The sequence below is a fragment of the Streptopelia decaocto genome (genome assembly GCF_964273445.1).
Source record: "Streptopelia decaocto genome assembly, chromosome: 1".
NCBI lineage: Eukaryota > Metazoa > Chordata > Aves > Columbiformes > Columbidae > Streptopelia > Streptopelia decaocto.
Window position 1 is genome coordinate 42,968,616 of NC_138663.1, and position 14,169 is coordinate 42,982,784.

General features: G+C 49.4%; 1 protein-coding gene across 1 annotated transcript; it reads right to left on the bottom strand.

The window, feature by feature from the left end:
• Positions 1–300: 300 nt before the first annotated feature.
• Positions 301–9,267, bottom strand: ARHGDIB (Rho GDP dissociation inhibitor beta). Its single transcript, XM_082046164.1, has 6 exons — positions 9,138–9,267; positions 5,325–5,513; positions 4,703–4,786; positions 3,561–3,637; positions 2,029–2,092; positions 301–1,094 (listed from the first exon to the last, which is right to left on the bottom strand). Exons 2-6 carry the CDS (start codon positions 5,500–5,502, stop codon positions 895–897), a joined length of 603 nt encoding a protein of 200 aa, XP_081902290.1. The 5' UTR covers positions 5,503–5,513; positions 9,138–9,267; the 3' UTR covers positions 301–894.
• Between the last annotated feature and the right edge of the window lie 4,902 nt (positions 9,268–14,169).

The following is a 14,169-nucleotide window of genomic DNA, read 5'->3' on the forward strand; positions in this document are numbered from 1 at the left end:
AAACATGAGAAGGCCACGTTATAGCTTCCTGGGATCATACAGTTGCCACCTGGGATGAGAGGCAGGGGCTGCCTACCCTAGAGTCTACCTCCATCACAGACCAGACTTGGAGCTTCAAAGGAGGATTCATGAAACCCCTGAAGGAAGCAGCTCTGAAATAAATTGCCTATAGAATTAGGCTGATGTTTTGAAGGATGGCTATTTCCCTGCTGAAACATACTCTTAAACCTTCCTATAATGCATTCTTCACATACACACCACCAAAAAGCATACTCTAGAAAAGAATGTCACACATGCAGAAAAGAAGAAAGAAACTGGTTTTATTCTTGGGACACTGAAGTCTTGTTACAGCATCTAGCTGCATTCCCCCTGACTGGTTTTGCCTGCACGAGGATGGATTTTAATGGGGTAGGGCACCAGATACAGACCAGGAGACTATGTGGGAGGTAAGTAACCATTTACAATGAGTCAGAGCACATGGCAAGTATAACTCGGATAGGGATTTTCCAGGGACCAGTCTGCCCTGCCAGGTGATCTTGTTTCCTAGAAAAGGCACTTCCGGGACCGGAGTTGGTACAGGACAGATGGAGGCAGCAGGAGGAAGTACTGGGAGAGAGGGAGGGAGATGCTTCCCAATTTAACCCATTACATGTCATGATGGGGTGGTGGTGAGGATGGGTGGGTTACTTTCAGTGTATCAGAAGAAGCAGCAAAGGCCGCCTGCAGGCCTGTGCATCAACCGATGCTGGCACAGAGCCCCGGCACCCATAAGAAGGGCTGCCAGGGCTGTGGCCGGCTATGATGGCAGGAAGGAGCAGCGTGGTGGGCATGACCCACCTGGAGACTGGTGCAGGAGGCAAGGGGATGGGAAGGGGGAAGGCAAACTGGGTGAACTCATTCTGTCCATTCCTTCTTGATGGACAGATTCCACTCCCAGGTGAGATGGTCGTGCTTGTCATCATCCGTGAAGAAGGACTTGTTGTGATAGCTGCCTCGAGCCAGCATACCCTTAGGAGCCTCCTCAATAGGTGTCAGGAACTCGTACTCCTCTGGCCGTGGCCCATAGCTGCCAACCATGAATGTGGCTTTGTCCACTAGGAGAAAACAACCCACAAGAGATAAGCCCCTCAGGTGGGGAATGATAAAGGAGAGATGAAGCCACAAGCATGATCATAGACAGAAAGGAGACGGTGGGGAGAGAAAGGGGCATTTGTGTCAGCAAGGGGAACAGAATCAGTGGAAAAAGTACGTTCATGAAGTACAGGGACAGCTGGAAGGATAAATGGATGAATGGGCAGATGGACAGGCAACTCAATCTGTACTCTCTCATGTATGTTCTGCTGAGAGTGGGTATACTCAGCATATGGCTTGAGATCTCTCTTGATCTCCTGGTACTTCTCTTTTCTGGTGAGAAGACACCACTTATGTGTGATGAACAGGATGCTGGAGCCTTAGAAGTGGTTGCATGCAAAAATGCACATGTGAGATGTGTGTGTGCAAAAGGGGACTTCCCTCTGCCTTGTCCAGGCAGGGCAGCACTGCACAAAGTGGAGTGGCGATGGGCAAACACAGGGCTACACAGACAGCGGGAAGCTTTGTAGAGCAGCTCTGAATTTTACCAAGTGCATCTGGAAGAGCTTTCAGGGGGTGGGAAGCTACACATGGGCTAAGCCACCCTACAGGAGGTGGGGGGAAGCTGAAGAGCTCTGTATGGAGAGGAAATTTGTGGCAAGCACTGTCTAAACAGTGTCTCTGGGGCCTTTGCTGCTGCAGACGTTGGTGTAGCATACAGATACCAGAGCCAGGTTGTATTGAGTTTACACAGGAACGGAAAACAGTTGGCCTGGGTGATGCAGAGTGCAGACTAATGCACTCTGCTGAGAAGACTCACCTCCTGTGTGGCAGCGCAGGGGGGGACCTCGGGGCCAAGAGAGGCTCTGTCCCAGCCCAGAGCTGCAGGAACACTTCTTTGAGCAGAGGGAACATGGTGGTAGGAGCACTGGTGTGCAAGGCACAAAGGTCTCTTACCTTTCACCCCTGTCCGGTAGGTGTGCTGCACGTATTTCAGTCCTGACACAATGTCCCTGTTTACCTGCAAGAAGTGACCAGAAGTAAGTGTCAAGGGAAGGGTTTTGTTTCTGTACCTGCTAGTGTTTTCTCTGCTTAGTGACATAACCATCTTAGCTCCCTACACCACTGCTCTCAAAGGCTTAGCACAAGACACATTGTGGGGAGTCCTAACATGACTTCTCCATAGGCATCTGGAGACGTACAGCATCTTCCGTGCATCAACTGCACTTCCCCATCCTTTCCCTGACTTTGAAGACGACAAGACCACATCAGTCCACTGCACAAGATGGGCTGATAAGGACAGAGAAAAGTGAGGTACAAAGCTCTTGGTTAATAATTTCCATATTGAAAATCAGATGCGTGACTAGAGTCATTCCTCCAGCACAAACAGGTGGGCAAAATTAGCTGAGTACCCCCAGCTGCCTTCTAAGCTACATAGGGAGCTGGCAAATTTCTCCTCAATAGACAGAGGGACACAGTTCGTAATCTTTCCTCAAATCTCCCATCAATCACTTGAATGTATCCCTTGCTGTCTCCCTCCAGCATACACTGCCTCCCTACTCAATGTGGAAACAAGATGGGCAGATCCTTTTACATCCCAGGGGAGAATCCACACGGTGCCAGCTCTCACCAGCCCTGGGACTAAGGGAGTTAGAATAACCTGTCTAGCTCCAGGCACCTCCTGTCAACAAGGCTCAGATACAGATGAAAATATTTCATAGCACAAAGGAGAGCTGGAGGTGTCTCCGAGGACAAAGTCATCTCTGAGACAGCGAGCCAGCCTCAGAAAAGAAGGGAAATCTTTCCTAAGGAGCCCACAACATTAACACTTTCCCTCCTCCATTTCAGGAGAACTACCGTCCTCCCCCTTTTTGCCTTCTCTGCCAAAGCCAGCTTTGTCTGCAACAAATGTGTGGAGCTGATCATTTCAGTGCTGGATGCCACGCTGCAGTGCTGCCTAGTTTCATCTTCAGCTGGAAACAGAAGAAAGGGCTGACACACTGGTTAATGGGCAAGGGGGAGAAATGACCCCCTTTGGGTATATTGTAACCCAGAAGAACTCAGGTGTCATCAGCCAAATGCTACAGTATTGAATCTTTTTCATGCATACATGAAGCCCAGCAATGCGGACTGAACCAGTACTTCATGTCTTCTCCTCCCTATCCATTCCCTCTCTGTGCGAATTAAGGACTTTTTGGTGGCTGAAAAGCCAAGCCAAACTCAGCCAAAACTACCCATCTGGCTTCCAAACCCCCTGTTGTTCACCACTGTGAGTGGATAGAAAGCAGCTTCTCCCAAGGGGTGGCAAGCAGAAGCAATTCCCTAGAAAGACCTGGTCCCTTGTTGGGTAGAATGACACCTGAAGCTACAAGAGCTTTACAAGGGCCCAGCTTTTGGGCAGGCATGCTGCCTGGCTCTAGTTATCTGACAGACTGCCAGTGACTGGCCTCAGCAACTGATGAGAAGCAACCAGAAGGAAAACAACTCACTCTGAAGTGGATCTTGACTCTGTATTCCACTCCTTCCTTTAACACGAAAGTCTCTTTCTTGAGTGCTTCAAGGTCACCTGTAAGGAGAATATCAAGATGTTAACTAAAGGTATCACAGCAAGAAGACACCACACGTGGTAGGATGGGGCCAAGACTGGCGATGGAGATGAGCATCCCTTCAAAAGATGGCACACCTGCAAAATGAGTATGCAGAGGTCTGCATAATCAGTTGCTCTGTGAGAGCACATACACAGAAAGGTCTCGGCCTGAGCATATATATCTGTCTGTGTCCACATCTATGAAGATAATGGCTAAACAAACACAGGTCTGTGCACATATACACAAATATATTTATGCACAGACTTGCTGGGCATCTACAGGAGCATGTGCATGGTTTTAAACTAAAGGAGGGGGATTCAGTCTAGACATGAGGAAGAAATTTTTTACAATGAGGGTGGTGAAACACTGGCACAGGTTGCCCAGAGAGATGGTAGATGCCTCATCCCTGAAACATTCCAGGCCAGGCTAGACAGAGCTCTGAACAACCTGATCTAGTTGAAAATGTCCCTGCTTATTGCAGGGGGTTGGAATAGATGGCCTTTGAAGGTCCCTTCCTACCCAAACTATTCTATGATTCACCCCAGGCTGGGGTGAGAGGACCATGTTTTGCAGCTCCTGCTCAGCTTGTGAGGCTGCCCGGGCTTTGCATGGTTTCAGCTGAACAGGAAACCTCTCTGCTCCTCTGGGCCCAGCTTCCTCTCTCTACAGAAAAGCCCATATAAGGTGAAGCCTGGTTCTCTGCCCATGTCCCCAGGAGCCGGAACTGCAGTATTGCTCGATTCTGAAGTTTCAAAACAGCTCATTACCCAAATGCATGCACATCCCTTGTGCTCATGAGGTCTCATTGAAAGGAAGAAAGAGGATAAAGCAGGAGAAACTCCAGACCCTTGACACTCTCCTCAATTACATCTCCTTTTCTTTTCCATATGTGCAGACTTTAAAATAAGAAACAAAGCTAAGATGTCCTCAGAGTTCCTCTAAAACCCACTGTAGCGTCCCAAAGGCAAACTTCCTTTCAATATGAAGCATGCCAGGGCCTTTGCTTTTTTCCCTTTGTGCCCAAGGATAGAGTCTGTGCTTACCTGTAAGGTCCATAGTGATCGGTCCTGGAGCAGAGTCACATACCAGGGTGAGTCGGGTGACCACCACATTGGGAGCTGTTGGGTCTGCAGGAAGGAAAGTCAGGGTAAAGCTGTCAGCTTGCAAAATTACATGCAGGGGGAGGGGAATGACACCAAAGAAATGGGGCTGCTTTCCCACACAGAAACTGTACTTCATGAGCACCCAGTAATGCCAAGATTCTCTTAGGACAACAGGACCACGCATCAGCCCCAGTCCTTCAATATGGATCCCTCCAGCCTCCATCCTAATACCTAGAGGAGGTCTTTCCACTACAGGAGACTCCCCCTCTTAAGATTATTCAGAGTAACAAGGCCCCCTTTAAGCATATGCTGGTCCCCTTATGTTCCTAACCCCTCAGGAGTCCTCCAAGGCCCACACAAGTCCCTTTCTGATTCCAGCACTCCCTAGTAACCTTACACCTAATGCTTAGAGCACCTTCCTTTACATGCATCTCTCCACCATCTCCAGTCCTGCAGCAGAAGCACATGCTGTCTCTTCTTTCAGTCCACCTTGTCCCATCCCCACAGCACACTGTTGCAATGCATCTCCCCAGTCCCTTCCCATCAGCATGCCCCAGCCTACCTACTACCACAGGTCCATCTCCCAGCAGGGACTTCTTGTACTTAGCAAGGCTTTCATCATCCTTGTCCAACTCTTGCAGCTCCTGCAGAGTTTTCTGGGGAGGAGGTTTGTAATTGAGTTTCCCATCCAGCTCATCATCATCTTCCTCCACGTGAGGTTCTTGGGTCTTCTCAGTCATGGTCACTTGGTCTGGGCAGCAGAGGAGGGGGCAGTCAATGGGATTGCTCTGCAGGGGAGTAGTGTCCCTGGGGGCACTTGGTCTGGGCACAGTGTGGTTCAGTCCCCTGGGCAGGCAGGCAGCTGCCCAGCGCCAAACGCAGCAGAATCGTTACAGGCAAATGGCGACAGTGATCGGCTGCAATCCTGACACTGCTGTGCTGATATTCTGGCTCGAACACAATCCCCCTCTGCCCCCGCTCCTCTCCCTGCAGGCACCATGCGCACACGCAGACCTACACCATTCTTCCCTCCCGGGGAGGAGGTGCGGGAGCGGAGACTGAAGCCAGAGTGATTTACAGCCATGCTGCAGCGCGGTTGCTGGCCAGCAACCCTGCAATTAGAAGCCACTGTACAAGGTTTCAGCTCTCACCAGCTATCTTGCACAAAGAGCCGCTGCCACGCACAGACATGAATAAAGACAAGGCCAGAGGTTTCATTTACCCTCTCATAACAGGTTAAAAGCCACGTTCACACAGCATTTCATACAAAAAGCAAATATCTGACAACAACTCCCTTACATTACCAAGTTTGCTGAAGCCCTCAAGGAAACACACTTGCCACAGACTATCTGCTGGTGTTCCCAGTGCCTGCTCCCAGGAACAGCTGAATTCACACACCGATCAGGTCTCCTTCCCTCTGAGTAAGGAAGAGCAATGGTGACTGCATCCAGCCCAGCTGCAGAGCAGCCCTGCGTACCTGCGCTGCATCAGTGAGGCTTCTTGGAAAGAAGAGGTAGGATGGCTGGACCCCAGAGCCAGCAGAGCAGGGACACATGCTGCTGAACACAGGAGGGCAGAGAAGCTGCTTGGGTGGCATCCCAAATGGGAGCCAGAGTGGGTAGAGGTGAACTGATGGGCAAGCAGGGCATGGGGTGGAGGAACAGGAGACAGGCAGGAGAGGTGAGCAGTGCTGTCCCAGGTCCCCCTTAGTCAGCTGCCTGCCTCGCAGAGCCAGCCATGTGGTCCTAACCACCACCTTCCCAGTCTTCAGAGCAAGGCTGAAAAACAGAGCAGTGCCCTCCTGGTGCAGCAGTGGTTGTCACAAGCAGCCAAGCCATTCCTTGCTGTTTGGGAGCAAGGGAATTTGATCGAGCTACACAGACCATTCAGTTCACTTCCACTTATATTAGCTCCTTCTTCAACAGTGTCCCTACTAAAAATTTCCCTTTTGCCTGCTTAACTGCAATTTCCCCAGCAGGTCCTTTATCCTTCTCTGCAGCTGTGGACTTAACATTTGCCCCTGATCCCAAAAGTTATATTGGGAGCTAACAGCATCGTTTTCTCATTCGTTAAAACAGAAAGGAAATACACAAAAAAAGTATATATGCAACAGTTCAGGGTGAATCAGCATGTGAAATCAGGCAACAATGAGTAATACGCAGACCTCCCAGTGCAATTCCAGTGGAAAAAAAAATCAAGGAGGGGTATATTAACATGTTAAAAAAGGGAGAGAGAAGGACTGAGCAGCACAGCAACAGGAAGACTCAGTGGAGCATGCTAATGGGCAATGGCCCTGATGCAAGACTACTTTGCAATGGCATTTTGTGGAGAGTCAGGAACTGGTGCAGAGCGGGCAGTTGGGAAATAAAAGGGAATCCCAAAACAAATGGACAGAAAAGAAAGCAGGTCCCAGTAGCTGAATAACCTTAGCTGAGTTCACGCTCCACCCTCGCGGTGAGAAGGCCCTGTGTACCACGGCAATGGCCCTTGAGCTTGTCCTCATGAGGAAGGAAACCAGAAGCCTTCTCATGAAAGCAGTGATTGCTTGTGCCCTGCTGCTCTGCAGCCATAGCACAGTCACCTTACAAAGCCAGGCGATCCCCTCGGTGCCATCCTACACTCAGCACAGGAAGGGGACATGATGAACCATGGCAGCCACCACCAGGTCTTGCCTTCCACTTGGGCTCCAGATGCAGATATGAGTCATTTCCACTCTCCCAAGTTGTCTCGTGATACCAGGCTGCATCTGCCACTACTACAACCACAGAGCAGAGCTGCCTGCCTGTCCCCATCCTCCACAGGGGATTTTGTGGTTTACCACAGCAGAGGGAGAGATCCAGGTGATGGAGAGAGAGATCTCTGGCCACACACAGAAAAAAGGCAGAGTCAGGGCTGGACCAGCTGGTTGCTCCCCATCCCTCAGACCTTCTTTTTGCATCACACATGCTGCAGAGACCTTCCCTGACAGTCTGTGGGGGTGACTCACTTGAGCGGGGATGCTTTTAGGCTCTGAAAACCTCCCAGAGACCCAGAGAGATGGATAGACAACCTACTGTGCCAACAGTGAGAACCTGGGGGGAACAGCACCAGTCAGGCTGTCTGGGCTGAAAAAACCCTGGCTTACAAGCATTTCAGGATGGCATCAATCAGACCTGATTCTGGCATTTCTCCCCAAGTTGTGGACCTGACCCTTCCTCCCTGCCAAATTCCTAGGCAGGTGCTGACCAACAGAAAAGCTCACATCTCAGTGGCCCCTGCCTCTACTCACTCCAGCTCTGAGACTAGTCCCTCTGCAAGCTAAGACACGCTGCTGAGCTCAGGCATCAGTGCTTCCCCAGAGTGAGAATGTCGGTGTCCAACTATCAGTGTCCCTTGGCTCCTGCGTCAGTGCCTGAAGCCAAGGGTTGCGCTAAGATGGAGACCCTCCATGGCCTTCTGTCCACCAGCCTCTTAAAAATGAGAAAATTAACCCTATAAATGCTCTACTCAAGGAGAAAGCTGGGTGATTTATGCCCTACCCCACCACATTTTTCTTGCTTCCCTGCAGCCCCAACCCACAGACATGCAACACCTGCACCTCTGAGGTCTGACAGCACCCACAAAGCAGTGGGGAGAGGGGCAGGGACAACATTAGAGACCCCCTGCCGGAGAAAGAGGTAAAGCAGGAATCACATCCTGACAAGGGGTGTCAGCATCTCTCAGCTAGGCTCTGCCTGTGCCTGGGTGGGTGGCTGTCCTTGCACCTGCAGCAGGAGGGGGCAGGAGACAGGGTGTACAGTGGTCACCTCCTTAACACCCCCCTCCCCCATGCTGCTGCTGTGCACAAAGAGCGATGTCATAGGGTCATCGTTTTATTTGCCCTCCCACTGTGCATCAAATTCACTCCCCTAAACCACCCCGATCGAGGGCTTATCTCCAGGAAGCGGGATTGGCAGGGAGGACGCAGTTTTCCGCGATGGGGGAGAAACACACCAGCCCCACCAGCGCCCCCAGCCCTGGCCTCCCCAGCCCACCCCGCTGGGGTGTGAGGACTAAAAGGGAGCCCATCGCCCAGCTACCCCCAGGGGCAGCCAGGTACCGCCCAGCAGGGATACAGCCGCTGTCACCCGCCGGGGCCCTCCCGCCACCCCGGGGGTGCGGGGGCTGCCTGCCCTTCCTCTGTCCCTCCACCCCATGACACTGCAGAGCCCGACTTCCCCTTCGGATGCAAGCAGGGCCCTGCCTGTCTCCCCGGGCAAGGCTGGGTAAAGGAGCCAGCCGCCGGGAACAAAGGCGCAAAGTTACGCGGCGGCAGGGAAGAAGGAGCCGGGGGTGAGCCCGCTCCTCTCCCCCTGCTCGGCCCCCCCGTCCTCCCATCGCCTGGGCTTTTACTCACCGGCTCAGTGGCGGCTGCGACCGGGGTCTCCCTCTGCTCTCAGCGCTCAGCTCTGAGCTTTGGCAGTTGGAGGAGGAAGGAAGTTGGTGAAGAGAGAAAAAAAAAAAAAAAAAAACAACTCTCACACGCAAAAAAAAAAAAAAAAAAAAAAGCAGCCGCCGCCACCACCAGCAGCCCACTCGCAGAGGAACCCCTGCGCGATCCCGCATGCTGCAGCGCTCCCGCTTTGTCTGTGCGGTCGCTCGCCCGGCGCTGCGCTCTTTTTGCGCAGAGGTGCGCAGGGCTTTGTCTGTGGGTCTGAGCCCAGGCAGGGACGCGGGAGCGCTCCGCGGTGCGGGTTCTCGGTGTGTCTTGCTGTGCCTGCCAGTGGGGCCCTTTTGTTTTTCAGCTCGAATTTTTATTTTGTTTGTTTTCCTGGTGTAATTAAGGTCGATTTCAGAAGCTGGCTCTGATTTATGCCGATTAAAATAAGGGGAGAATCAGGCTGAGTGCATTGCTGCATACATGAGGGGAAGGGGTGCAAACGGGGGTTATTGTAGATGAACCTCATTTTTCCTGGTTAACATACACTACCTGCTGCACTTAATCAGGTAATTGTTCCCAACTCCCAGCCATTTTCATACAAGCAGTTTCAAAGATCAGCTACCTCAGGAAGAACAAGCTGTCATTTCCCAGAGTTGCTTAAATGATCAGAAAGATTTTACACCACTTCCTCTCTTAACTATCAGCAGATTTTATCTTTCTTTTCCAGTCACAGAGTGCCTACTTAGTCTTCAGTCACATAAATCTTTCACACAGACAATTCTCAGTGCAGAATTTAAGAACAAATTAGATCATTGGTTTGTAACCAACAAATCTGGATCTGCAATGACTGATAGACTGCTCTTAATGGATTTGCAGAAGCAAAAGAAGCAAACCAAATCTGTTGTCGATGGGCTTAAATTCACTGCCCTGGATCCACATGTCCATTAGAAAACATTTAGCGTACACAAATTTTTAAAGGTCGCAAACTACTGGGTAAGAGGGGTCTCCTTCAGGGATGGAAACATCTCAAAAGAGAGGGACTTATTTTCCCAGCTTACCATTGCTTTAATTTAGGCTATGGGTAGCACTTTGATTCTGACCTCATGCATTTCAAGGGACAAAGAGAGAATATGTCTGCCTGGCAATGGATTTCCATTTAGCAGGGGTTGTAGCTTCAGAAACATTTTAAGCCTCCATGAATTAGCTTCACCACTAAGATAAATTGTTTTATTCTCTGCTGCTCTTTTTCACTCCTACGCTAACCCTCCCCGTGGGGCTGCACAAGAGAACTGAGCTGAATACAGCACTGAGTTCAGCTTAAAACATACCTGGCAAAAATATGGAAGCAAATGCGTAAGTATATACTGGTGAGTTCTAAAGCCAGATATGTTTCCCAGCCCTTGTTCACAATGGCCAAATGTAGCTAAACTCTTGTGACAGCACAAGGGAAGGGGCTGTGTAGGTATGGGGATGAGGAAAGGACAGAGCAAATTCTTTCAATGACAGTGCCAAGTTATGGTGGCTCAAATGGCTCAGGTGAACAGATCTGGCCTGGAAAAGGTGTGAAGAGCTGGCTGTGATAGATACAGGGAGCTCTGAGTAAATTATCTTGCTATACAGCCCCTAAGTCAGGTATATCATCATCTTGTCTTAGTTCCTGTGATGCCTGGACTAATTCTCTAATTTCAGCAAACTTCCTAATTTGTACTGGGAGACCAGAACACCCTTTTGGCTGGAAGGGTGTGTGGGTTGAGTCTACCATTTGTTCATGGCTTGGCTTGGCTTTTCCTTGGGTTGAGTGGCTGTGTACAAAGAGACCAGTGCAATCATAATTCTAGCATTATTATTATAATTTTTGCTGGGGGATGATTTGGTTTAGATTTGTCTCATTTCTTTTTATAGTTGGAGATAAATACCAGATTGCCTGTGTCTAGCTATTTGCACACTGTTTCTAAATGTGTGTGAGCATACATCAACACCAGTATATCCACAAATGTACATAGAGACATAGAGATGTATAGCTATGTGCCACCATAGGTATGTACACCCAGCTTATATTGACATAGCTGCCTAATATGCAGGACAAACAGATTTTACTCCTAGATCAGAAGTTACCCAGTATGTAATTATGAGCAAATCGTGTCATTCCTCTGTGTTTCATCTTCCTGTTTTAAAAGGGATGAGAAGGAGCTGCAGACATTCGATATGCACCATGAAAAGCAGATGGGAGCTCAGAAGCCAGGCATCATCCTTTGGGTCAACCCTTCCTGCTGGGGAATCACGTCACTGATCTGCTGGAAGAACAGCAGGTTTCAAAATGGTTCAGAGCAGAACATCACTGAAAGCAAACCCCTACCACCAAGTATTTTATCTCTAACAAACTGATGCCATGCAATGAAGATCATCTCTTGGCAGACATTCTCCAACCCCAGCCAATTCTTATGTCTGTGACAGAAGGAGACAAGGACAAGAGCCAGAGTGTACCTGACTTATTGCAAAGGAAACAGTAATATTTCAAATGTGTTCTTAGTTGAAAAATAATATTTTCTACTTAAAATATTATAATTATTAGGGCTTATTTACTTTGGCCCCACTGGCCACAGTTGATTGTACAATTAGTTGACCACATTAATATGTGCAATCAACCACTAGTGTGTAAACTTATTTCAAGTAAATAGCCAAAAGCTAATGCAAAAATGTAAATGCATATCTTTCAGCTACACAGTCTTTACTCTCAACAGTCATGTATGTTCTGTAGTACCTTACTGAACTCAACAAATCTTGAGATTTCTTAAAAATTGTAAGATTAAAAAAATTAAACAGGGGTTTTTTTTCTCATTTGAGTTTGGATTGCTACTGTAAATTGTCCAGCATTTCTGGATTTTATTTTTTTTAGATTGGTGGTACACTGCTGCTGTGTGCTGCTACTTGTCATCTCCATCTTCTGCAGAAGAGGTGTCTGCGTTTGAGGAAAGGAGCTATTTTATGGCCTTTAGAAGTTACTAACTTAGGAAACCCCCACTTGTTAGAATCCTTTACTTTCACCTCCTCTTAATTTCCAGAACTGTCTAATTTGGAGCTGAAATTACCCAGGCTGGAAGCACTAGGGGGAAAAATCAAAAGAAATTTTAGTCCAGGCAGAGAATCCATTTTTGTAATTGTAAGAGGCCCAACAGTGCAATATTTTTTTCTACTGCTCTTGTAAAGTGGTTTGTTTTGGAGCTACTCAATTGCTTTTACACTGAGCTCAGTACATAGTGCTACTAATTCACATTACTCTCTGATGAACAAGGTTGCCAAGTAGAGTCACTGTCATGAGCTTTGCCTCCCGCTCAAGCTTTTTACAGTCTCTGGGAAGACTGTGGGTGATACACTGGGAAGACACACTCGTGGTGCAGCAAATTCATCTCAAAAGCTGCTGCAAGGTAAGCATCAGTTTCGGCCATGGGTGTCCCCCAGGTGGATGTCCCCAGGTGATGTCCCTCACTACGTGCAGGGATCCTTTCTCCTCCGGAGATGAGAGGAGATAATCTGGCACTGGAGCAGTCACGAGGTGATGAGCATGGGGGAAGGTGAAAGGTCAAGGAGCTCAGACACGAGGCCTTTCCCTGCCACAGCAGGGGACGTTCACTGCATCACGAGGTGCCACCCAACTCCTTGGTAAACCCAGCACTGCCGCCTCCGCCTCACAGTTAAGCGGGATAAACAGGAGGATGCAGCCTGTGAAGCATGAATTGATTGCGCCTGAATAAATGCAGGTATGAGGTGTTCCAGCATTTGCTTTAAAAGGCAGTGTCCTAAGGTTGGTCCTGCGGTGCCTAGCACACATGGTGCCCATTTTCTTCCTGCGCAGTGCCACTCACTCCTCCTGAAGTGCTGCCAGAGAATGTGCAGCTCATGGGGTGGGAAGGTAGGAAAGGGATGGCGTCTGGACACGGTGCCAGGCAAGGGAGCCAGTATTCAACATGGAGAGCAAGGAGGAAGAAGGCACCTGGAGGTGCAGCCACAGAGCCCCCAGTGAGGGTTTATTGGGGTTTCCCATCCATTGCAATCCCTTCAAAACACCAGGCCACAGGACTTGAGGGCTCTCAGATGAGGTGAGGAGCTGGCACCAGAAAACGTGACTGAGTGCTCCATCTCTCCAGCTCTTCCAGATGAGATTTCCTTTAAAGATGTAGAGAAGATTGGAGATCTAATGCTTGCCTAAGCAGCTTTTGTGCTAGTTAACATGCTAATCCCATAACCCCCATCTCCAACCTGAAGGTGCACAAGCACCACATGACACTTCTGGATGACTTGACTCCTCTGGAGGGGAACAGCAAGACAGAGAAAGAAAAAGGATTTTGTTTGGGATGAAAGAGTACGGGCAAAATGAAACCACCTTCCTCCAGAGGCTCGCCTGAGAAAGGCTGGGGAGGGACAGAGCAGCCCATTAGAGGTGAGGAATCACAAAGCAGGTGGAATGGCGAGAGTGAAATAACAGGGCTTGGAGGGGGAAGAAGGTCCCTGTCACCATGGAGCAGGGGGTCTCTTCGCTGTACCTTCTGCACTCCAGAGCCCAGCATGGAAGGAAGCAGCTCTTGCCCTCCATCCCTCACAGTGGATGTCATGGCATCTTGCAGGGGGCGGTGTCCTAGAGAAGTGGAGCTGGATTTGAAAGAGGGCTGGATTATTTTAGGACCTCTCAGAAAACAGGTGGTTATATAAGGTCAAATCTCAGCAAGTGTAATCAAATCTCAGCCCTAAGCTGATCACCAGTCAGGGTGTTAGGAGGTATTTATCGAAGCACTCCGTCTTGTATTGTGACTTTCCTCCAAAACAGCCAGAGCTGAAGCTGGGACTAAATTCAGAGAAGACCTGTGCCATCCTCTCCTCCTCTGCTGGACTTAGAAAATCTCCTTTGCCAGCTGCATCCTGCCTTGCCTGTGCTAAACACTCCTCTTGGCAGAGATCTTGACTTTATACTGCAATTCATGGCTCGGTGTCAGCTCCCTCTAGCTCTTAGGTG

Bases quoted from the DNA above. Each gene is read 5' to 3' on its own strand.
- ARHGDIB (XM_082046164.1), bottom strand. From the start codon at position 5,502: ATGACTGAGAAGACCCAAGAACCTCACGTGGAGGAAGATGATGATGAG. The intron at 2,093-3,560 runs GTGAGTTGTTTT...CACTTCTTGCAG, and splicing joins GAGTCAAGATCCACTTCAGA to GTAAACAGGGACATTGTGTC. The intron at 1,095-2,028 runs GTAAGAGACCTT...GTTTTCTCCTAG, and splicing joins CTACCGGACAGGGGTGAAAG to TGGACAAAGCCACATTCATG.